Here is a 24,676-nt window from a genome sequence, read left to right as displayed (position 1 = left end):
CAGATCAAGACAATTTCCATCTCCTGCTGCCAGCATGACTTCCCAACCAGCAAGTGAAGAATCTCACATGTAAAAAGTCTTCCCATCGCACGCTGTCTGTCCCTTTAGGGAAGAAGAAGAGGAAAGTCAGTAGGGAGCAGGTATTCCATCTCCTGCTGTGTGGGGTCAACTTTCCTCTCCTGATACACAATCTCCTGCCTAGTTTTCAACCTTCAGAGGGAAGAGAAGTAATGAACCAGAGCCTCCCATGTGACCATCTGACGTTGTGCTTCCATCTCATGTTGTGCTTCCATCTCATGTTGTGCTTCCATCTCATGTTGTGCTTCCATCTCATGTTGTGCTTCCATCTCATGTTGTACTTGTCTCTAGTTCAATCTCCAGCCTCCTCTGTGATAGAGAGGGGCATCCATTCAGTGACAAACATTTGCAGACCTGATCATACACTACACATCCCCATGATTCTAAACTCCTCCCCATAGGTCATCATACAAGCTCCATTCCTCATCTCCTCCACCCAACTCTTCATTTCCTTCTCTCAACTCCCTCACCTCAAAGTTCCAACCAATCACTACCCACCTCATCCCCTGTGGCCTCTCAGATGCCTGTTCCATAGACAGCAAACTTCCCTTCTTCTTAAATATTTTCCTATCTCACTTATTCCATGTTCAGGAACCTGGCTCCCCTTTTAGAACACAGCCTCACTAGCCACCCTTTCCTATCTTGGATGTGCCTTCACTCATTCCCCTAGGCTCACTATTTCAGGCAGTTGAGTTGGAATACTTAACTCCCCATTGCCACTTCCTGGTTTTCCCCCTACCTCCATTACTCAGTAACCTCTCCTCCTTTAAGGTTGTGATGAAATAATGGGATTTAGCAGATACTCAAAGACCCACCTGGAGATTAATCAAGACTGATTAAATCAAGTGAGAGTGATTGACTGCTGATTAAGCCTACTTCAAGTTAATTGGATTGTATCAAGTTAATTGGATTGTGATCATACCTGGCTATCCCTTAAGAAGGTGTAATTCTCAGAAACTAGACTGTGAACTCAACTTGAGAACACCTTCAAAGACAATGGATTTGGATGATGCCAACCAATAACCTTGAAGCAGTGTGTAAGGACCGCCTCTGTTCCAGATCTATAAATAAGCTTCCAAAAACAGCTTGGGAAGGAGTAGCTTTTTTTTACCGGCTTGGCGGGACTCCTGGCGGCGTGGCACAGACGGTCTGACTCACTCCAAAGGTGGCCTAAATCGGTTTGGTGAGTTTTTATAAGGAATATAGACTAAGCTTAGATTTAAGACGATTTGTACTGTATTTCTATTTTTCTATCCTTCTAATCAACAACACCTTGTATACAATAAAGGCTCTATCTAGAAAACCAGAAGCTTCTTCCATTTACTAGTCTGGGAGATAAATTAAGGGAAGGGTTAAGTAGGGGAGATTTATGATCTAATATCCAATTTTAAATCTCACAAGGTTCATGTGATTTACATCTATTACCCAATCAAAATTCTTTTTTTTTTTTTTTAGTGAGGCAATTGGGGTTAAATGACTTGTCCAGGGTCACACAGCTAGTAAGTGTTAAGTGTCTGAGGGCAGATTTGAACTCAGGTCCTCCTGAATCCAGGGCCTCTATCCACTGTGCCGCCTAGCTACCCCCAATCAAAATTCTAATAGCTATTATCTGCAGACTTCCAGATCACTCTCCTTTTTTCCTCAATGAGTTCTATAACGAGTTCACATTTTTCTCTCCTCCTCAGCTCCTACCTTCATACTAAGGGATTCTGACATACATATTAACATTCCCTCAAACACCCTAGCCATTCACTTCCTCCACCTACTTATTTCCCATGACCTGTTCTTCCATGCCACCTCAAGCACACAGAAAGATGGTCATACCATTGATCTTGCCTTATTCAACTTTTTGCCTTATTCAAGAATTTTGAAATCTCCTTATTTGAGCATAATCTATTATCTTTCCACCTCTCCCTCTGCTTCCCTTACAAAAACAAATCTACTCTTTGTCTTCACTCTGATTCCCCATCCCTTGACCCCTCAGTTCTCTACCAGGCCATCTCCAATGCACTTGGCCCTCTCTGCTCTTCTCCTAGTCTTGAATCTTTGGTAAACCAATTCAATTCTATACTGTGCTCTTCTTGTGAGTCCCTATACCCCTCTTCAAAATGGTTGCCAAACCTCAGCCTTGGATCATTACCACTATTCACTACCTTCAGTCCTACACACATGATAATGAAAAAAGTGGGGAAAATCATGCAACCATTCTGATTGAGGCCACTACACATTTTTGTTTCACAACCTCAACTGGGACCTCATTGCTGCTATAGGCAATGAGACTATGACTCCCTTACCTACTCTCTATCACACTCTACATAATGGCTTTTCCAAACCATTTTGTCCCTCCTCAAACCCATATGGATGACTTTACCTGAGACTTCCCAGCTGAGAACTTTGTTTCATATTTCTTTTTTTAATTTTTTTTAATTTTACATATAAGGTATTTTATTTTTTCCATTACATGTAAAGATAGTTCTCAACTTTTGTTTATACAAGCTTTACAATTTCAGATTTTTCTCCCTCCCTCCCTCGTTTCATATTTCACAGAAAAAAAACCTGAAGTCATTCACCTTGCACTCCTTCATCTCCTCTCCTCATCACATAAAATTCCTATGCATTTTGCAACCATTTCTTTCTAAATCCTTGTGTCACTTGAGAAGTTAATATTACTCATTATCAAGACTAATGCTTAGTCTGTGCAAGTCATCCCATTCTATCAAGTCTCTTTGATTGATCCCTTTTTCATCCCCATTCTATCACTTATCTATGCTTTCTACCTGTCTACTAGCTCCTTCTTTGCTGCCCCAAAATAACCCCATGTTTACACCATTCTCAAAAAATACCCTTCACCTGATCTTTCCATCATCAACAACTCTCTTCACCTATCTCTTCTGCTATTTTTGACTAAACTCCTTGAAAAGCTATCAACAGTAGGTGCCTCTACTATCTCTGTTCTCACCCTCTTATGCTTTACAATCTAGTTTCTCACCTCATCTTTCCACTGAAACTATTCTCTTCAAAGTAATCAATGCTTCTTTAGTTGCCAAATCCAATGATCTTTTGTTACTCCTCCTTCTCTCAGCCACTCTAGTCTTTGACACAGTGGATCACACTCTTCTATTTGAGACTCACTTCTGTCTAGGTTTTATGGATACCACTTTCTTCTCACTGTCCTTTTGCATATTAGACACTCCTTTGAAGGCTCCTTTGCTGGATCCTCACTCATGTCATGCCCTCTAGCTATACGTATCCTATATGGTTCTCTTCTCCATCCCTGTCTTTTCTCCCTCTTTACTATCTCACCTGGTGATCTTGTCATTTCCCATGGATTTTATTGCCATCCAAAAGATGATGCTTCTTAAAAATATACCTGCCTTGACCCACCTTCTCTGCTGATCTCTAATCTCATATTTCCAAGTGCCATTCTGATCTCTAAAACCAGATGTCTGGTACACATCTTAAACTCATTATATTCAAAACTGAATTCATTATCTTTCCCCCTAAACCCTCTCCCTATCCAAACTTCCCTATTTAATCATTGGCTCTATAGAGCCCCAGCTCACTCTTTGATGTGAGGGCAGAAGTTAGGCATTTTGGAGCCATTTGTTTAGCTACCATATTGTAAGACTACACACTCACTCGATCTTGTTTAAATAAAAGTTGAGGCGCTGGTCAAGTGCCATACTCAACCTGGAAGTTTTGGGCTCATCCCTGTGAAGCTAACAGGAGAAAACCAAACAAGCTCTCTATTCTTCTCAGAAAGTGATCAACTTGCATTCCCATAGCTCTTCATCTCTTTGGGACTAAATTAACTGACAGTCTAGGATGTTTAGTTAATATGAATTTACAAAACTTGAATTACATCATATACCCACCACCTCCTGTTAAATACAACCTTTCCTTAGTCTAATTATATTTCACTGAGGTTTATGTGACTCTGGGATAATGGAGTTGGACTTCCAGAAATGGACAGGGTATACTTAACTGCTTACTGTGTTTTTTCATCAAATTAATACAAAACTGACCAATACATAAGAAAACATGTACTTGGTAACAGCATACCCATTGTCTCTCTTAGAATCAGACAGCCCACAAATAGAAAATATTCTCTTCCAAACCCAAGGGTTCAAAAAAATATATTTCTTTCTTTTTAGTCCTCATAGCCATTCCTTACATAACCAGGAAATGTAGCAAATCAATTCATTTCTCAAATGAATTGTGAATCACATCTCTACTAGGGCCTATCACTGTATAATACACTCAAGAATTCAAAGCTCTGGTCTCAGATGCTTCCTGTGGCTTGGAAACACGTGAAGAGAGGTCAAAAGGAAGCACAGGCAACATTGTTTTAAAGGCAACACTCAATTTATTATATACTTCTGTAAAAATAAAACCAAATTATATGAAATGGAGATTCACAGTCTCACACGGAATCCCATTTATGTTCTGTTATCTGTATAGCAAAGCTCCTTTTTAGTGTTCAAGTTTAGAATAAAAAACAATCAACAAACAAATAGACAATGTAGAAATAATTGGAGAGAAGAGAAAGAGAGGAAGGGAGGGAAAGGCATAGGCGAAGAGAAAAAAGAAGAGAAAAGGGGAGGGAAGGAGAACAGAGTGGAAATGATATTTTCCTCGATGGGAGAGATAGCTGGAGCAGAAGAACTTTGCAATGAGAAAGTCAAGGTCATGGTGAAGGCCAATGAAATGCCAATCATGACACCTCCCTACTTCCTCTCCCCAGGTCCACCTCTTCCTTTCAATTCTATGACCAGGCTCAAAACTCAGAGTCCTGTATTCGAAGGGAGAAGACACAGGAAGAGAGCTTGCCTCACTGGTTTTGGTTTCAGAGGATACAAACCCCAATTCTTGCTCTGCTATTTACTAGCTGTTTTATTCTGGACAAGTCAATAGAACTTCAATGGGCCTGATGTCTTCATCAGAGGGTTGGCTGCCCAGATCTCTGAGGTCCTTTCCAGCTGTAAAATCTTTCATCTTATGAGATCTTCCTGTCAACTTTCAGGAAAAGAGAGAAGATGACATTGGATTCAACCACTGTGGCTTCAGGAGAATCATTCTAGTCATTGGGTAGCTGGTAAACCAGAAGTATGTCCCTCCAGCTGTGTGAACCCTCAGTGTCTCTGGATCTCAACTTTCTACATCCCCTGAATCAATCGATAGTGTGAGATTTAAAATTGGATATAAGATCATTAAACTCCCCTTTGAACTTTTCCCTTATATATCTTCCAGGCCAATAAGAAAAAGAAGCCTCTGAGCTTTAATCAGTGAGGGATTAGCTTTTATTGTTTGGGAATTAATTAGATAACAAACAGGTGATACTGATTAGGGAAATAGGAAAGTAGAAATACAAATGAATAATCCTAGATCTAAGCTTAGTCTATATTCTATTATAAAACTCACTGAATCCCCAAACTGCCTGCCAGGCCGAGAACCAGAGCCGATCACCAAAGCCTACGCAGTCAGGCCAGAGAGTGCGAGACAGAGAGCGAACTTCCGTTCTACTACTCAGTTTTAAGTTGGCATCCTGGAAGTATGGCTTGCTTGGCCACACTCTCCGAGCAGCAGCAGCAGGTGCACGGCTGTTTGTCGAGGTCTCCTCCCCAAAAGGGCGGTCCTTCAAAAAAACCGCTTCAGTGGTATGCATTCAATTCTCAAATGATTCAGCTAAAACTTCTGTTTTTTTACCACAATAGGCAACAAAGCCTAAGCAAAGGAGCCCTTTGACTGGGCTATTTCTCAACCCTATTATATAGCCAGGAGATGAAATTCCTAACTGATTCTCCCTCTGTTACATCTACTGCCACCACCTGAAGAAATCATTATACAGGCATATTGGCCTCCCCTCCTAGCTTCAGTCTCCCTTCCTCCACAATCAAATATCATATGTTCAACCCAACCCCCAGGTAATTGTATCAAGGGCAACATAACCCTATCAGAGATGAAAGATGATACAATCCCTTCTCTCAAGGAACTTAACTCCTAATAGTAGCAATGGGAAAAGAATAGAGAATAAGAATGAGACAAAGGAAAAGTCAGGATAAACAAAACAGAAGAGAAACAATCCCCCCAGGTTCCCTATTTCTTGGAGCCAAGGGGTAAAAGGGAAAGCATGGGAAGGAGGAAGTCCTCCTTTCCCTTTCCCCTATTTCTGATTATGGTGTAGGTGTTGTGAACAACTATATTCTTCACCTGCTGGAGCCAGCAAGAAAGAGCAGGGATGAGAGAAAGAGGCTGTGCATTTTGACCAATTCTAAAAATCAAAACTATTCAGGGTAGGCATCCAATCAAAATAAATTACTCTCACCCACAAGGTAGTTTCCATTATTGAATTGGTTGGATGCCCTGGTCTCTGAAGTCCTTTATAGTTTTAAAATCTTTTGTCTTTCCTACTTTCAGGAAAAGGAAGAATAATGGGTTGATTCAATCAATGTGCCTTAGTTTATTCACACTGGTCAATGAGTAGCAAACATTGTTCATCCTTCATTTTCTTTTTTTTTCTTTTTTCTTTTTTTTGGTGAGGCAATTGGGGTTAAGTGACTTGCCCAGGGTCACACAGCTAGTAAGTGTTAAGTGTATGAGTCTGGATTTGAACTCAGGTTCTCCTGAATCCAGGGCTGGTGAGCTATCTACTGTGCCACCTAGCTGCCCCCATCTTTCATTTTCAAAGAGGACCAGTGATGTTCTGACTTGCTTGTGAATTGGATTTAAGTGAAGCAGAGTTGAACAAAATCATCAGCTTTACCCTCTCTTACAGAGTCTTTTAAGTTCAGTGGCAAAAAAAATAGCCAGGATGACCAGCAATGGCCTGGAATGCAGTGGATGACCTTGGCATGTTCAATGTCTGACCAAGCTCTAAACCCTCCACAGCACCTAATTCAGCTGCTTTCATGATTGTTGGAATAAATTATTCTCATCTCCCTATTCCAAGTGGGGGAAGTCTTCAAATGCTTCACAATGCCATACATTCCCATAACTCATCAATAGGTTTGAGGCCTATTGGTTACTGCCAATCTAGTTTAGCCCATCTGTCAAGATAGTTTTACTGAGGTGTGGATGCTGCACATGATATGACTTCTTGAAGCCACAAGTGAAAAGTTAATGAGATTTTAGAGAGAAGTATCATCTCTGGTGTGAGGGCTTCCTGAACCCTTTTCAGGATGGCTCATCCACCTTTAGTGTCCACCTTTCAAACAACTCTTTTTTTTTTTTTTTTTTGGTGAGGCAATTGGAGTTAAGTGACTTGCCTAGGGTCACACAGCTAGTGAAGTGTTAAGTGTCTGAGACCGAATTTGAATTCAGGTCTTCCTGACTCCAGGGCCGGTGCTCTATCCACTGCACCACCTAGCTGCCCCTCAACCAACTCTTACCTGTACCTACTGTACCAGGAATATGTGTGTTCCTCAAGCCCTGTGAGTCCTGAGATCCCTGAATTCCCAACTCTTACTTTCCCTAAATTAAACAAGGAACAAACTTAGACAAAGGAGCCTCCTTCACTCTCTTTTCCCTAATTCCTATTGTGTAACCAGGTGATGAAACATCAGACTTCTTTTCTCTGCTTTACTTCTATAGCCATCACTCAAAGATATCATGGAACCATTATGCAGGCCAATTAACCTTCCCTCCTATGTCCAGTCTCCCTTCTCAGCAGTGAAGACTCCCACCCTCACCCCAATCCCCAACTACTTGTCTTGAGGACACCAGATCTCCTTCAAAGATGAAGCATGACATAATCCCTTTTCTCAAGAAGCTTACCAATAAGGACAAGACAAAGGAGAAGTCAGGATGCAGTGCTCAAAAAAAAAAAAAAATGGGTGGGAGGCTTTCTAATGTCCTGCATGGAAATCAATTTCTGGGCCTTTGTTTTCCTAAATCTCTGAGCTCTAGGTCTCTGTTCACTTCCTTGTTAGGCTCCACTTTCTTGATGATCCTCATTCAGTGACTCCTAGTTTGTCTCCTCTTCTCCATGGTTCCTTTCTTCTTTCCCCACAGTGTATCCTAGATTCCTGTGTCACAGCCCTCTCATGTGGATGGGGAGAGGAGCCAACTCGAGATGTCTACATCCTTTATAACCCACTACCTATTACATCTTTGAAATTTAACTTTAGGCAATGAATCTTAGTAGAGACCAAATGGTGGTTGTTCATTCAATTCAATTTAACAGATAATTTTCTTTACCTACTTTATGTAATATATCCTGAGCAAATGAAGATAAAAATAGTGAGAATTTTTATCCTGAGGGAGTTTTCAGTCTTCTATATTGTAATATATATGCAACTAGCAAACTACATGGCACAACTAAGTTGCTCAATGGATAGAGTGCAGGGCCTAGACTCACATCCAACCTCAGAGACTTACTAGCTATGCGACCCTGGGTGACCCAACCCTGTTTCCCTCAGGTTCATTATCTATAAAATGAACTACAGAAGGAAATGGCAAACCACTCTAGTATCTTTGCCAAGAAAACCCCAAATGGAATCACAAAGAATGATCAGACATGCATAAAATGACAGAACAACAAGAACACACTAGAAATAGTGTTTCATAGAGACAAGAAATTCAGGTTGACGTCTAAGAAAATTTGATAGAAATCATTGTTAGATAAAGAGAAGAGAACAGGACAGTTTTCAGCAATATTTGCTAGAGAAAGTACCCCCTGAATTTAGCCATAAAAGAAAAGAAGGATTTCAAATTCAGGGCTGAAGATGCAGGAGGAGTGGCATGTGCATGTCCACAGAGGCAAGAGATGCTAGGATGAGCTTATGAACCAAGGAGTGTCTGGGGGTTTCTAGGATATTGAATACACAAGTGAGTTGTGTGATATAAAGTAGGAAGAATAGGTTGGAGCTAGACTGTAGATGCCTTTAAAAGTCAAGTTAAGGAGTAAAGTGTTTTCTCTCTAGGCAATAGGGAGCCACTACATGACTTTTAAAAAATGAATGATACCAAATCCGGCCTCAGACACTTGACACTTACTAGCTGTGTGACCCTGGGCAAGTCACTTAACCCCCATTGTCCCGCAAAACCAAACCAAACCAAAACAAAACAAAAATGAATGATAGGGGCAAGCTAGGTGGCGCAGTGGATAGAGCACCGGCGCTGGAGTCAGGAGGACCTGAGTTCAAATCTGGCCTCAGACACTTAACACTTACTAGCTGTATGACTCTGGGCAAGTCACTTAACCCTCATTGCCCTGCCATTTAAAAAAATGAAATATATATATATGAATTGCATAAAAATGGGACTATTATTAGCATTCCCAGCAAGACTTGGGAAAAAGAGACTGAAGGAAGTTGAACCGAAATCCCTCCTACTTCCCATTTCTCAGCCAAGAAGAAGTTCCCTTACACCAGCTGGTTATCCAGTTAGCAGAGTGGAGTGTGATTGACTCCAATTTCTCCCTGCAGAAGATCCCGTGTCCATTCTATGAATTCAGATCAGCAAAGAGTCAGACACAGAGAGGAAGCACCAAACACCCATCACAATGTCCAGCCTCCTCTACCTACTTGGTTCCTCTCTGCCTTCCTGGCTGCTGATTCTGCTTCTTGGCTTCTCTGGTGAGTAGGGAACCCTGGGGGGAAAGAGCAAAGAATCCAGAAGTTTGTGATACATCAGGACAGACCATTATGGACTGTCAGGGTGGTTGTCTGTGAATAGTGTCACCACCAAGGACCTTCACAGCCAGGCAAATGCTGAAAAGGACTAGAAAATATATGAGCCTATGGTTTACATAAACCTCTTCTTTCTCTAGAATGCTATTCTTTATATAATGGTTTCCTCTCAGAAGTACAGGCGAGATAGAGAGCCCTCATATTATTGCCTCCATTTTTCAGATAAGGCAAATGAGACTTAGAAACGGTGTGTTTCTGGTTACAAAGATGGAAAGCGACATACCTCTCAGTCTTCTTGACTTGTCTAGTGGTCCTTCCTTTGTGATGAGATTCCCCCACTGTTAGTATTTCTGGAACATTTCATAGGTGACTGGGAAACCTCTGAATATTCTGTATCAGTAGAGGTATAGACAGAAAGTGTGGAGGTAAGAGCTGTGGAGTGAGTGTCAGAAAGCCTAGGATTTACCTCCATATATGACCCTAATTTGATGTATTTGTTTGGATAAATCTCTGAACCTGTCTGGACCTAAAATGACAGCATAGGATTAGATAACAATAATATATTACCAGCATTTGGCATGTCTAAAGGGATTTATAACTTACAATGTTTGGACACAGAATAGCTCTATGAAGTAAGTAGTACAATATCATCATTTCCATTTTTTTTTTCTTATGAGATATTTTATTTTTTTTTCCGTTACATGTAAAGATAGTTCTCAACTTTTGTTTATACATGCTTTACAATTTCAGATTTTTCTCCCTCCCTCCCCTCCCTCCCCCCCTCCCCTAGACAGCAGGTAATCTGATATAGGTTATATCTATATATCTCTATACATATACATATAGATATATATATACACACACACATATATATACACATAATAACATTAATCCTATTTCTGCATTAATCCTGTTACAAGAGAAAGAATCAGAGCAGTGATGCAAAACCTCAAAATAGAAAAAAAAACACAACAGCACCCAAAACAAAAGAAATAATATGGTTCAATCAGCATCTATACTCCACAGTTCTTTCTTTCTTTTTTTTTTTCTTGGATTTGGAGATCCTCTTCTATCATGAGTTCCCTGGAACTCTTCTGTACCATTGCATTGGTGAGAAGAATATAGTCCATCACAGTAGGTCAACACTCAATGTTGATGATACTGTGTATAATGTTCTTCTGGTTCTGCTCATCTCACTCATCATCAGCTCACGTAAGACCCTCCAGGTTTCTCTGAACTCTTCCTGCTCATCATTTCTTATAGCATAATAGTATTCCATTGTATTCATATACCACAACTTGTCCAGCCATTCCCCAATTGATGGGCACCCCCTCAACTTCCAATTCCTTGCTACCACATAAAGAGCAGCTATAAATATTTTTGTACATGTGGGTCCCTTTCCCCCTTCCATGATTTCTTTGGGCAAAAGACCTAAAAGTGGGATTGCTGGGTCAAAGGGTATGCACAGCTTTATCGCCCTTTGGGCATAATTCCAAATTGCTCTCCAGAATGGTTGGATCAGCTCACAGCTCCACCAACAATGCATTAGTGTTCCAATTTTCCCACAGCCTCTCCAACATTTATTATCTTCCCTTTTTGTCATTTTAGCCAATCTGATAGGTGTCAGGTGGTACCTCAGAGTTGTTTTAATTTGCATCTCTCTAATCATTAGAGATTTAGAGCATTTTTTCATATGGGAATAGATAGCTTTGGTTTCTTCATCAGAAAACTGCCTGTTCATATCCTTTGACCATTTCTCAATTGGGGAATGACTTGGATTCTTATAAATTTGATTTAATTCCCTATATATTTTAGAGATGAGGCCTTTATCAGAAGCACTGGCCTCAAAAGTTGTTTCCCAGCTTTCTGCCTCCCTTCCAATTTTGGATGCATTGCTTCTGTTTGTACAAAAATTTTTTAATTTAATATAATCAAAATCATCCACTTTGCATTTTATAATATACTCTATCTCATGTTTGGTCAAAAACTGTTCTCCTTTCCAAAGATCTGATAGGTACACTATTCCTTTCTCTCCTAATTTACCTATGGTATCACCTCTTATGTCTAAATCATGTATCCATTTTGACCTTATTTTAGTATAAGGTGTAAGATGTTGGTCTAAGCCTAATTTCTGCCATACTATCTTCCAGTTTTCCCAGCAGTTTTTGTCAAATACTGAGTTCCTATCCCAGAAGCTGGAGTCTTTGGGTTTATCAAACACTACATTACTAGTGTCATTTACTACTGCATTTCCTGAGCCTAGCCTATTCCATTGATCTACCACTCTATTTTTTAGCCAGTACCAGATAGTTTTGATGACTGCCGCTTTATAGTAAAGCTCCAGGTTTGGTACCGCTAACCCACCTTCCTGTGAATTTTTTTTCATTATTTCCCTGGATATTCTTGATTTTTTGTTTTTCCAGATGAATTTTGTTATTATTTTTTCTAGCTGTATAAAATAATTTTTAGGTAGCCTGATTGGTATGGCACTGAATAAGTAAATTAATTTAGGCAGTATTGTCATTTTTACTATATTAGCTCTGCCTATCCATGAGCAATTGATATCTTTCCAATTATTTAGATCTGATTTGATTTGTGTGAAGAGTGTTTGGTAGTTGTGTTCATAGAGTTCCTGGGTTTGTCTTGGCAAGTAGACTCCCAAGTATTTTATATTACCTACTGTTACTTTAAATGGAATTTCTCTTTCTATCTCTTGCTGCTGGACTTTGTTGGTCATGTATAGAAATGCTGATGATTTATGTGGATTTATTTTATATCCTGCTACTTTGCTAAAGTTGCTAATTGTTTCAAGTAATTTTTGACTTGATTCTCGAGGATTCCTTAAGTATACCATCATATCATCTGCAAAGAGTGATAGTTTTGTTTCCTCCTTGCCTATTCTAATTCCTTTAATTCCTTTCTCTTCTCTGATTGCTAAAGCTAACATTTCTAGAACAATATTAAATAATAGGGGTGATAATGGACATCCCTGTTTCACCCCTGATCTTATTGGGAAGGCCTCTAATTTATCTCCATTGCATATAATACTTGCTGATGGCTTTAGGTAGATACTGTTTATTATTCTAAGGAAAGCTCCCCCTATTCCTAAACTCTCTAGTGTTTTTATTAGGAATGGGTGCTGTACTTTGTCAAAAGCTTTCTCTGCATCTATTGAGATAATCATATGATTTTGGTTGGTATTCTTATTGATGTGGTTGATTATGTTAATAGTTTTCCTAATGTTGAACCAGCCCTGCATTCCTGGTATAAATCCCACCTGGTCATAGTGTATTATCCTGGTGATCACTTGCTGTAATCTCCTTGCTAATATCTTATTTAAGATTTTAGCATCAATATTCATTAGGGAGATTGGTCTATAATTTTCTTTCTCTGTTTTTGCTTTGCCTGGTTTTGGTATCACCACCATATTTGTGTCATAAAACGAATTTGGTAGAACTCCTTCTTCACCTATTTTTCCAAATAATTTGTATAATATTGGAATTAATTGTTCTTTAAATGTTTGGTAAAATTCACCCGTAAACCCATCTGGCCCTGGGGATTTTTTCTTAGGGAGTTCATTAATAGCTTGTTCAATTTCTTTTTCTAATATGGGTTTATTTAAGGATTTTATTTCCTCTTCAGTTAACCTGGGCAGTTTGTATTTTTGTAAATATTCATCCATTTCATTTAGATTGTCAAATTTATTGGCATACAGTTGGGCAAAATATTTCCTAATTATTGCTTTAATTTCCACTTCATTGGTGGTAACATCACCCTTTTCATTTTTGATACTGGTAATTTGGTTTTCTTCTTTCTTTTTTTTAATCAAATTAACCAATATTTTATCTATTTTATTGGTTTTTTCATAAAACCAGCTCTTAGTTTTATTGATTAATTCTATAGTTTTTTTGCTTTCAATCTTATTGATTTCTCCTTTAATTTTCAGGATCTCTAATTTAGTGTCTAATTGGGGATTTCTAATTTGTTCTTTTTCTAGCTTTTTAAGTTGCATGCCCAATTCATTAATCTCCTCTTTCTCTTTCTTATTCATGTAAGCATTTAGAGCTATAAATTTTCCCCTAAGCACTGCTTTGGCTGCATCCCATAGATTTTGGTATGTTGTCTCATTATTGTCATTCTCTTGGATAAAGTTATTGATTGTTTCTATGATTTCTTGTTTGGCCCATTCATTCTTTAGAATGAAATTATTTAGTTTCCAATTGATTTTCATTCTACTTTTCCCTGGCTCTTTCTTACATGTAATTTTTATTGCATCATGATCTGAGAAGGATGCATTTACTATTTCTGCCTTTCTACATTTGACTATGATGTTTTTGTGCCCTAATACATGGTCAATTTTTGAAAATGTGCCATGTACTGCTGAGAAAAAGGTATATTCCTTTCTATCCCCATTCAATTTTCTCCAGACATCTATCATGTCTAACTTTTCTAGTAATCTATTCACCTCTTTCACTTCTTTCTTATTTATTTTTTGGCTAGATTTATCTAATTCTGAGAGGGGGAGATTCAGATCCCCCACTAGTATAGTATTACTATCTAATTCCTCTTGTAACTCATTTAACTTCTCCTCTAAGAACTTGGATGCTATACCACTTGGCGCATACATATTCAATATTGATATTACTTCATTATCTATAGTACCTTTAAGTAAGATGTAATTTCCTTCCTTATCTCTTTTAATGAGATCTATTTTTGCCTGCACTTTGTCTGAGATAAGGATTGCTACCCCTGCCTTTTTTACTTTAGCTGAGGCATAATATATTCTGCTCCAGCCTTTTACCTTTACTCTGTGTGTATCTCTCTGCTTCAAATGTGTTTCTTGTAAACAGCATATTGTAGGGTTCTGGTTTTTAATCCACTCTGCAATTCGCTTCTGTTTTATAGCAGAGTTCATCCCATTCACATTCACAGTTATTATTACTGACTGTCTATTCCCCTCCATTCTATTTACCCCCTTTGTACTTTTCCCCCCTTCTTTCACCCTATTCCTCCTCACTGACGTTTTACTTCTTACCCCTGCCTCCCCCAATCTGCCCTCCCTTTTTATCACCCCCCTCCCTTTTCTTTACCCTTTTCTCCCTTGCTTTTGTCCTCCCTTCTATCAGCCCCCCCCTTTCCCTTCCCCTTTTGTTTCCCTAAAGAATGAGTTAAGTTTCTTTATCCCAATGAACGTATATGTTATTCCCTCTTTGAGTCAAATCTAATGAGAATAGGGTTGAAACCATGTTCCCCCCTCCTTTCTTTCCCTCTATTATAATAGGTTTTTTTCCACCTCTTCATATGATATAATTCATCCCATTCCACCTCCCCTTTCCTCTCCTCCCCATAGACTCCCTTTTTATCCCCTTAATTCTTTTGTATCATCACATCAAAGACAATTTATATTTATACCCTCTATATAAAGTCCTTCTCTCTGCCCAAATACATTTACAATTCTTAAGAGTTATGAGTATTATCTTCCTGTGTAGGGATATAAACAGTTTAACCTAATAGGGTAACTTTTTTTTTTCCCCTCTGTTTACCTTTTTAAACTTCTCTTGAGTCTTGTATGTTGAGATCAAATTTTCTATTCAGTTCTGGTCTTTTCACCAGGAAAGATTGAAAGTCGCCAATGTCATTAAATGTCCATCTTTTCCCCTGAAAGAAAATGCACATTTTTGCTGGGTAATAGATTCTCGGCTGCAATCCAATCTCCTTTGCCTTCCGGAATATCATATTCCAAGCCTTGCGGTCCTTTAATGTTGAAGCTGCCAGGTCCTGAGCAATCCTGACTGTGGCTCCATGATATTTAAATTGCTTCTTTCTGGCTGCTTGGAGTATTTTCTCCTTCACCTGATAATTCTGGAATTTGGCTACAATATTCCTTGGAGTTTTCCTTTTGGGGTCTCTTTCAGGAGGTGATCGATGGATTCTTTCAATGATGATTTTATCCTCTGATTCTATGATATCAGGGCAGTTCTCCTTAATAATTTCCTGGAATATGGTATCTAGATTCTTTTTCTGGTCATGGCTTTCAGGCAGTCCAATGATTCTCAAATTGTCTCTCCTCGATCTGTTTTCCAGATCAGTTGTCTTTCCAATGAGGTATTTCACATTTTCTTCTATTTTTTCATTTTTTTTATTCTGCTTGACTGATTCTTGGTGTCTCATGGATTCCTTATCTTCCAACTGTCCCACTTTAATTTTTAAGGCATTGTTTTCTTCAGTGAGATTATGCACCTTTTTTTCCATTTGGCTAAGTGAATTTTTTAAGGTACTGTTTTCTTCAGTGAGATTATGCACCTTTTTTTCCATTTGGCTAAGTGAATTTTTTAAGGTACTGTTTTCTTCAGTGAAATTATGCACCTTTTTTTCCATTTGGCTAAGTGAATTTTTTAAGGTATTGTTTTCTTCAGTGAGATTATGCAACTTTTTTTCCATTTGGCCAAATGAATTTTTTAAGGCTTTGTTTTCTTCAGCTTCCTTTTCTAAGCTGCTGATTCTTTTTTCATAGTTTTTTTGTTTTGCTTTCATTTCTCTCCCCATTTTTTCTTCTACCTCTTGCAATTGATTTTTAAAATCCTTTTTGAGCTCTTCCAGGAAGGCTTTTTGTTCTTGCGACCAATTCACCTTCCCTTGTGAGGCTTCAGATGTAGACAATTTGAGGCTATTGTCCTCATCTGAGTTTGTGTTGGCTTCTTCCCTATTGATACAGAAGCTCTCAATGGAGAGGGCTCTTTTTTGCTTCTTACTCATTATTGCAGCTTATTTATTTATTCTTTAAGTTGAGGTCTGCTCTGGGGGCACCAGGGTCCCTGTTTTGGGCTTCTTGTGCAGGTGTATAGGTGCTGTGTGACCGGGCTTTTACTCTGAGGCCTTTATGGTGTGTGGAGATGCCCCGCCCTGCACTTCCTGTATGATTGTGCTCGGCCAGCCAGGCGCCAGACCCCTGCGTCTGATCCCGCCGTTCGTGGCCCTCTCGGCCAGTGCAGGTAAGTTTTTCCACTGTCCTTGGCCACCAGATTTTTGAACCAGGTTCCGGGAGCCTCAGTTGTTCGGCTGTGGCCCGCAGCTCCTGCTGACTTGCCCCGACCCCCTCGGCGCTGGGTTGCTGCCCTGCGCTGGGCCTCCCTTTTGCCCGAGTCAGACCGACCTTTTCCTGAAGTCTTCTAAATTATCTCTGGTTGGAGGACTGTGTCTCTCTGTCTCTTTGCAGGTTCTGTAGTTTCAGAATCCGTCCAGAGGCTTGATTTAATGTTCGTTTTGAGGGAACAGAAGGAGAGCTCAGGCAGCTTGCTGCTTCCTCTCCGCCATCTTGGTCGTTTCCATCATTTCCATTTAACCAATGAGGAAATATAGGGTCATAGATGTTAAAGGATGTGCCCAATGTCATATAACTATTAAGTGGTAAAGCTGGAACTTGACCCCAGGCCCTCTGACCTGATTTGTAAGGATCTTTCAAATCAATTATCTGATTATTTCTTACATATATAATATATGTAAAGCCCTGGAATGCATAGCAGGGATGCAATGGTGTAAAACCAGCTTGGTCCCTCTGCTCTAGAAAGTTAGCAACATGTTGAGGTAGGAATATGATGCAGACAGAAAATAATATAGCAAAAACTACAATGTGATAGGGGCAGAAGGCATCCAGGTCAAATGTCCTGGGGATGTAAAAGGAAGACTTTCCAGTTCTCAGTCTTGGCTCAAGCTAAATAACCATCCCAGAGTCCCCGGTGCCAATCTCCCCTCTCACTTCTCACTTCTAGCTTTTCATAATTTCTCATTCACAAGTTTCTGCTGTCCCCTTTCAAACACCATTTCTTTTCCCCTCTTTCCTTCACTTCTTGGTTCCTTGCCTCTTAGCTAGGTCCTAGTGACCATGGTCTAAAAGCTCTGCCTTTCCTTCTCCTTTGCCAGTTATCTCTACCAAACACGTTTAGTTAATCAGCCCTATGTAGAGACCACCTTGGAGTCCTCAAGGTAAGTCATCTCAGTAAATATGTGAGATGCTCAATAGGGTGGATGGAATGCAGAAATTGGGGTCAGGGAGAACTGAGTTCAAAGGTTGCCTCAGTCACTTACTGCCCGTGTGACTCTGGGTAAGTGACAACTTCTGTGTCTCAGTTTCTGCATCTGCAAAAACAATACTTGCCTGTCAGGGCTGCTGTGAAGATCAAATGAGTTAAGCTATAGAAAGTGTTTTGTAAAGGCTAATTATTATTACTGTTGTTGGTGATATTATTATGATTTATATATGTGAGCACTGTGATCAAACCTGGGCTTTAAAAGATGAGAAATGACCCACGAAAAGCTTATTTTCTACTAGGAAGGAAATATCAACTACCAACAAATATATAAGAAAGATATAGTGTGATAGAATAAGCTCCTTGAGAGGTGGAGAATATTATACTTTATCTTTCTAACTTCACCACAGTAGGTGCTAAAGAAATGGTGAATGAATGAATGAATGAATGAATGAATGAATGAATGAATGAATGAAAAGAGAGCTTCAATCAATGTGGTCCAGGAAAATCTGAAGAGGGAGGGATCATTTTTAGGTGAAGGGCTTGGGAATGGTTCATGAAAGACAGCTTAGCTGAGTTGAAACATGCTGGAAGAGAAAAACTTTAGCAGTTGAGAAAAAGAAGAAATATTTTCAGGCATTGGGATAATCTGTGATGCAGGGCTATGTGTATGGGAAGAGGGAAGAGGGAAGATGACATACCTTACATGGGAGGTGATGCTTAACCTGAGCTCAATTATGTTTGCCTAACATCACCTCTGGGTCCAGAATTACAAGCCCTTCTCCCTGACTCCCTCTCAGTTCTCCAGACCAGACCCAGAATCAGGATACCTCGAATATAACCCAAACTAGATGCAGAGAGCCAGGCCACAATCCTGGGATGATCCAGGCAGGAAAACTGTGTCAAACCTCATATTTCCTTTTAGGAGCCCAAGGTCAGGAGGAGATCCAGGTGCTGCAGCCCAAGCATCCCATTTCTGTGGCAGAGGGAGAGACAGTCACCCTGAACTGCACAATTTCTGGGATTCCACCAGCAGGACCAGTTAAATGGTTCAAGGGGAAAGGGCCCCAGAGACAGGAAATTTACAATTTCAAAGGAGGCCCCTTCCCCAGGATAATGACAGCTGACCCATCAAGCAACATGGATTTCTCCATCAACATCAGCCACATCACTTCAGAGGACTTAGGCACCTATTACTGTATAAAGTTCAAAAAGGGGAATCCTGAAACCGAGTTTAAATCTGGTGGGGGCACCATGTTGTGTATGAGGGGTAAGTACAGAGCTCTGGGCCTCCTTCCTTGTCCTGCTAGGAATGCCAAGCTCAGGAATCTCACAGAGGCCTCTCATTTTTGAGTTGTCTCTTTTTTTGAGAATCTACTTTTGAAGTTGATGAAGCAAAGTAGTAGGACAAGGCAGGTTCCACTTTCAGGATAAGAAGCCCCAAACATGGGAGAGTATGAAATATCCAGGACTGGCCTTAGGCTTCCTTGACTGTACATCAGCTTCCAAGATACTGGCCCTTCTTAAACCCATTCAAGGGACCTTAGCTTTTCCCCACCAGTGTTTTCACCTTTCATTCTTCTTAACTTCTACTATTCACTAAACCCCAGCCCAAGGCACTGGCTTCTTGGTATGAGGGAGAATTATGTGTTCTTTTGTTGCTGTGGAAATTCCTCCTCCAAACTCAGGTGATTAATATCAGGGAACCAGAGTTCAAAATCTTGATGTTGGCACAGTTATGGGTGATTTAGGGGTCTAAAATATGCCCATACATGTGGGAGTCTACATCGAAAAAATGTGGAAAAAAATAAGAAAAGAAATATAGGTTGTGGAAATTTTTAATGTTGATGAACTGACAAGTGATGATGTTGAAAAGGACATTAACATGTACAATAAACTCCCTAAGTATAGAGGCATGGATTGGGTTGGGGAGCATGGTTGTGAATCAGGTTCTGAATTCTTTCAGAAAACAATGAAAATAAATTAGATGGGGAGAGAGCCAAGATAGCAGAGAGAAGCCAGGAAGTTACCCAAGCTCCCTCAATTTCCCTCAGAAGCAACATTAAATCAAACCTCTAAATGGATTCCAGAGCTACAGAACCTACAAAAAGACAGAGACACAGTCTTCCAACTTGAGATAATTTAGAAAACTTCAGGAAAGATCAGTCTCATTTGGGTGAAAGGGGGGCTCAGCACAGCTCAGCACAGTGTGGAGAGTGTCTGGGCAAGCCAGCAGGATGCTCTTGGCTACAGCACAGATCAGCAGCTGAGGCTCCTTGTTCCTGGCTCAGCAGGGCAGTTGTGAGACCCCCATCCCAGGCTGAGAGGGCAAACTGCCAGCTAGATAACTAACCACGGGCCAAGCCATCCCAGGGCAGAGAGCAAGCCCAGTGCAGTGAGCAAGCTTCAAGCCCCAGAGGACTCAGAGCAGAAAGCCAGTGATCAGGCCCCTGGCCCTCAGCACAAGAAGCTCGCAACAGTGGCCTCTGTTCCCCAGGAGAAGAGCTCAACTTTAAAAGTCACAAAATAGGCTAAAATATGAGTAAGAAAAGAAAAGGACCCTTACCATAGAGAGCTTCTATGGTAACAGGGTAGACCAAAACACAAACTCAGATGAGGACAACACTGTCAAAATGCCTACATGTGAAGCCTCAAAGGAGAAGATGAATTGGTCTCAAGACCAAAAAGCCTTCTTAGAAGAGCTCAAAAAGGGATATTAAAAATCAAATAAGAGGGGCAGCTAGATTGCGCAGTGGATAGAGCACCGGCCCTGAATTCAGGAGTACCTGAGTTCAAATCCGGCCTCAGACACTTAACACTTACTAGCTGTGTGACCCTGGGCAAGTCACTTAACCCCAACTGCCCCGCAAAAAAAAAAATCAAATAAGAGAGGTAAAAGAAAAAATGGGGAAAGAAATAAGAGAAATGAGAGTTATGTAAGAAAATTATGAAAAAAAAAGAGTCAGCAGCTTAGAAAAAGAAGCACAAAAATTGACTGAAGAAAACAATTCCTTAAAAAATACAATTGGCCAAATGGAAAAATCCACTGAAGAAATCAACTCCCTCAAAAGTCAAATTGGCCAAATGGAAAACAAGATGCAAAAGCTCACTGAAGAAAACAATTTAGAGATGAGTAGATCACATGGGCAAGGGTGTGGACCACATGATATGGAAACTTGACTTGAACCTCAACAGAAGAAAGGTGGCTGAGCCATGATAACAGAGAGCAGACCTGAAAGGCCATGAGGAACAAACAGTAAGCCAACTCCCCCTGGTCCTGTGTGTCAGGGAACATGAAAGAAACAGGACAAAGGATCATAGAGACTGTCCAGGGCTGTGGTCTTTTCTGGAAAGTCAGACATTCATGTGTCAAATGATGTAGAACATGAAAAAGAGAAGACCACGGTAAAGGAAGGTTTGTTAATGACTGAGGGGGGGGTAAGGGAGCAGGGGTCAAGAGGGTTCAGTGGGAACAGAGGGCAGAGGAGGAAAGGCAGTGGTGGGGGGGGGCGGTACTCAAAGGCCCTCCATCTTCCTTTTAATGATGATTAACAATGCCTTTCAGATAGCTCAAACTGGATGTGCAATAGACATTGTAAACTCACTATGTCCAAACCAGAACTCATTATCTTATACTTAAACCTTCCCCCTCAACAACATCCTCCCTTTTCCTCAGGCTCACAACCTAGGAGTCATCCTGGACTCTGCACTATCTCTCACAACCCCCCATAGCCAAGCTGTTGCTCAGGTATGTCAATTCCACCTTTGTAATACCTCTCTAATGTTCCCCCTTCTCTCCTCTGGCACTGCCACCACCCTGGTACAGGCCCTCATCACTTTACAGCTGGATTACTGCAATAGTGGCTGCTGGGTCTGCCTGCTTCTAGTCTCTCCCCATTCCAAATCATTCTCCTTTCGGCCTGTTTATGGTTTGGTCCTATATATTTGTTTGCCTGCTGTCTGTTTCCAAGAGCCTGATAACCAACAGTTAGGGGAATCTCTGAAGATAAGGATGTCTCTTAAAGGTTCATAAACTACCAACTGGCTCAGGGTCTACTTCAAAGCTGGTATGAGCTTAACTGACTTCAGAATTGGTGATTTTCTGTGCACATCCAGCTGGGTTTACTCTTTTTTTTTGCAGGGCAATGAGGGTTAAGTGACTTGCCCAGGGTCACACAGCTAGTAAGTGTCAAGTGTCTGAGGCTGGATTTGAACTCAGGTCCCCCTGAATCCAGGGCTGGTGCTTTATCCACTGTGCCACCTAGCTGCCCCCTGGGTTTACTCTTGGTCACCACAAGCAGCCCTGTATCTTAGCTAATGCAGCCAGTCCTCATACAGCTCTTCTCAGTTACCTACATAATTGGGGGGCTCAAGCAAATAAAGGTAGTTAGCACATCCATTTTCACAGCTGTGCCAGGCACAGGGCTAAGCAGTAGGGATATAGATACAAGCAAAAGAAAGACAATCCCTGTCCTCAAGAAGCTTACATTCTAATTTGGGAAGTGAATGCAGAAAAAGGAACTGAAAATGTGTATGTCAGGGAAGGTACCTACACAGGTGTCAAAGTTCAGAGAATCAGAGGTAGAGCTGGGTGAAGAATGAAGGAGGCTTGGATTGAACCCTCCCTCAGCATGGAAGCCTTAGGACAAACATGATTCTTCACCTGTCACCCCCTGAGTCACTGTCTTATTGGACAATGCTGCAGGTCCTCCTTCTCTGAGGTTTCTGGGATGCCCTTCTGCTGCATCTTCTTCTGGGGATCTCATGGGAATACAGAGCTCCTAGAATCATAGCATATCATGGGTAAGAAGCACCTTTAGAAAACAGATTGTAGGGGACAGCTAAGTGGTGCAGTGAATAAAGCACTGGCCCTGGATTCAGAAGTTCAAATCTGGCCTCAGATACTTGACACTTACTAGCTCTGTGACCTTGGGCAAGTCACTTAACGCTCATTGCCCTGTAAAAAAAAAAAAAGAAAATAGATTATAGCTGATTTAAACTAAATGAAATCTTAGCACACACACTCAAGGGTTCATAGCTAGTGAGTGGCACAGATGGGCATATTCCCCTGGTGTCCAGACTTCAGTTTCTCCTAGCCTTGTGATGAATGACAAAGGGGCTGGACAAACAGAGAAGAATCCAGGCAGTAGGAAAATCTGTAGTCTTTCTTGATCTTCCTGCTATTATACCTGTAAGACATTGTCACATTGGATGATGCTGCAGTCACTTCTTCCAACATAAAATCAAATCTCCTACCAAGCCACTTCAGCTCATTGTCCTCTTCTTGTCAGTAAGGGAGCTCAATCTAGAAATCATAACCAGATTTTTTTCTTTTGTCTTCTTTTTGTCATAAGCAGAACTTGAACCAGGACTTTTTGACAGAAGACAGCTCTCTACCTACTGCATCATATACTTTGCAGAGCTCTGTGGCTTCTCCACTGCCAAATGCTACAAGTGTTGTCAATACTCTCTAAAAGTGTTCTCTTGGATAAAAGCTTTGGTTGCTCCAGCCTAGTCAGAGCTAGAGATCATGGAGAACACTGAATTTGTAAATTTTGCTATTTACAAAAGAGAAAATTGAGAGCCAAATAAGGAATGTGACTTATCCAAGGTCACACAACTTGGCTGGGGGGCAGAGCCAAAGCTAGAGGTCAGCTAAGTGTTTGTGATGGTTAGACTATTAGACTTTAAATCAAGAAGACCTATTTAAATCCTGCTTCAGAGGCTTAGTTGTTATGTCACCCAAGTTACTTAATCTCCCTTAGCCTAAGTATGCTTCATCTGAAAATGGGAATGATAATAATAACTACTTCAAAGAGTGGGGATAAGTAAGACAATGTATGTAAAACACTTTGCAAACCTTAAAGTATTACATAAATGCTATTTTTAATACTATGATTATTACTATTACTCAGACTTACAGCTTGGGACTTTCTTCATCATTGCACCATTTAGCTTTCTTCTTAGTTTTGTCAGGCCTTGCTTTGGGATCTGAAGGATAGGAACTCAAAGAACAACAGAGTCTCATAATAGGAAAGAACTTTAGTGGAAATCTAGTACAGATCTGGCTCAAAATCTCTTCTAACTCCCCTCCCTTTATAAGAGGTCATCCCACTATTCCTTGAATCCCTCAAGTGAAGGAGAACTCCCTACCTCAGGAGGGCACCCTTTCCACCTTAGACAGCTCTAACCATTGGGTAGCGTTTTCATAAACTGAGCTCAAACCTGCCTCCAAAATTACTCCTAATTCTACCCTTGGAGTGATGTAGACTAAGTTTAACCCTATCTTCCACATGACAGTTTTTCAAATATTGGAAGACAAATATTCTGTTCCATCCCACCCCAGATCCCACCACCAAGTCTTCTCTTCTTCAGACAAACCATTCCTAGCTCGTTGGCACATTTTGCAGACCCCTCATCCTTGAAGTCACCTTTCTCTGCATGCTGTCTAGCTTATAAATGCCTTTCCTCTCATGTGGTACCCGGAATTGAATGTGGTAACCTAGATGTGGTATGCACAATGCAGAAGAAAATAGACTACCACCTCCTGGTGAGGAGGGAAGGGGGTATATTGGAAAGATGGTGCAAAAGTGAAATTGACAGGCCTTGGAAACAGATTGGATATGCTGGGTAAAAGACATTATGACATCAATAATGATACATAGGTTTTAAGCCAGAGGCACTAGGAAGATACTGTTGTCCTCTATACTAAACGAAAAGTGTGAAGTTGAAGAATGCTTTGGAAGAAAATGAGTTCAGTTTTGGACACGTTGAGTTAAAAGATGTGTACTGAACATCCAGTCCAAGATGTCTGAAAAGCAAAGGAGATGTGAGATTGGACGTTAGGAGAGAGGTTGGGGCAGGAGAGGTAGATTTGAGTAACATTGGCATAGAGATAGTAATTAAATCCATGGGAGTTGATGAGATCACCAAATATAGTTG

The 24,676-nt window shown here is 40.5% G+C and overlaps 1 protein-coding gene across 1 annotated transcript in view; it reads left to right on the top strand.

Moving 5' to 3' along the window:
* The first annotated feature begins 1,202 nt into the window (after positions 1–1,202).
* LOC122744024 (signal-regulatory protein beta-1-like) overlaps positions 1,203–24,676 on the top strand; it is a 40,399-nt gene continuing 16,925 nt past the window's right edge. Inside the window, exons 1-3 of the mRNA XM_043989323.1 lie at positions 1,203–1,261; positions 9,504–9,653; positions 18,660–19,004. Of these exons, the coding sequence (XP_043845258.1) occupies positions 9,581–9,653; positions 18,660–19,004 (418 nt within the window). The 5' untranslated portion in view covers positions 1,203–1,261; positions 9,504–9,580. The remainder of the gene's footprint in view (positions 1,262–9,503; positions 9,654–18,659; positions 19,005–24,676) is intronic.

The sequence above is a fragment of the Dromiciops gliroides genome, chromosome 2 (genome assembly GCF_019393635.1).
Source record: "Dromiciops gliroides isolate mDroGli1 chromosome 2, mDroGli1.pri, whole genome shotgun sequence".
NCBI classification, from domain to species: Eukaryota; Metazoa; Chordata; class Mammalia; order Microbiotheria; family Microbiotheriidae; genus Dromiciops; species Dromiciops gliroides.
Note: the sequence above shows the minus strand (reverse complement) of the source record. Positions and strands in the feature narration are given on the sequence as shown.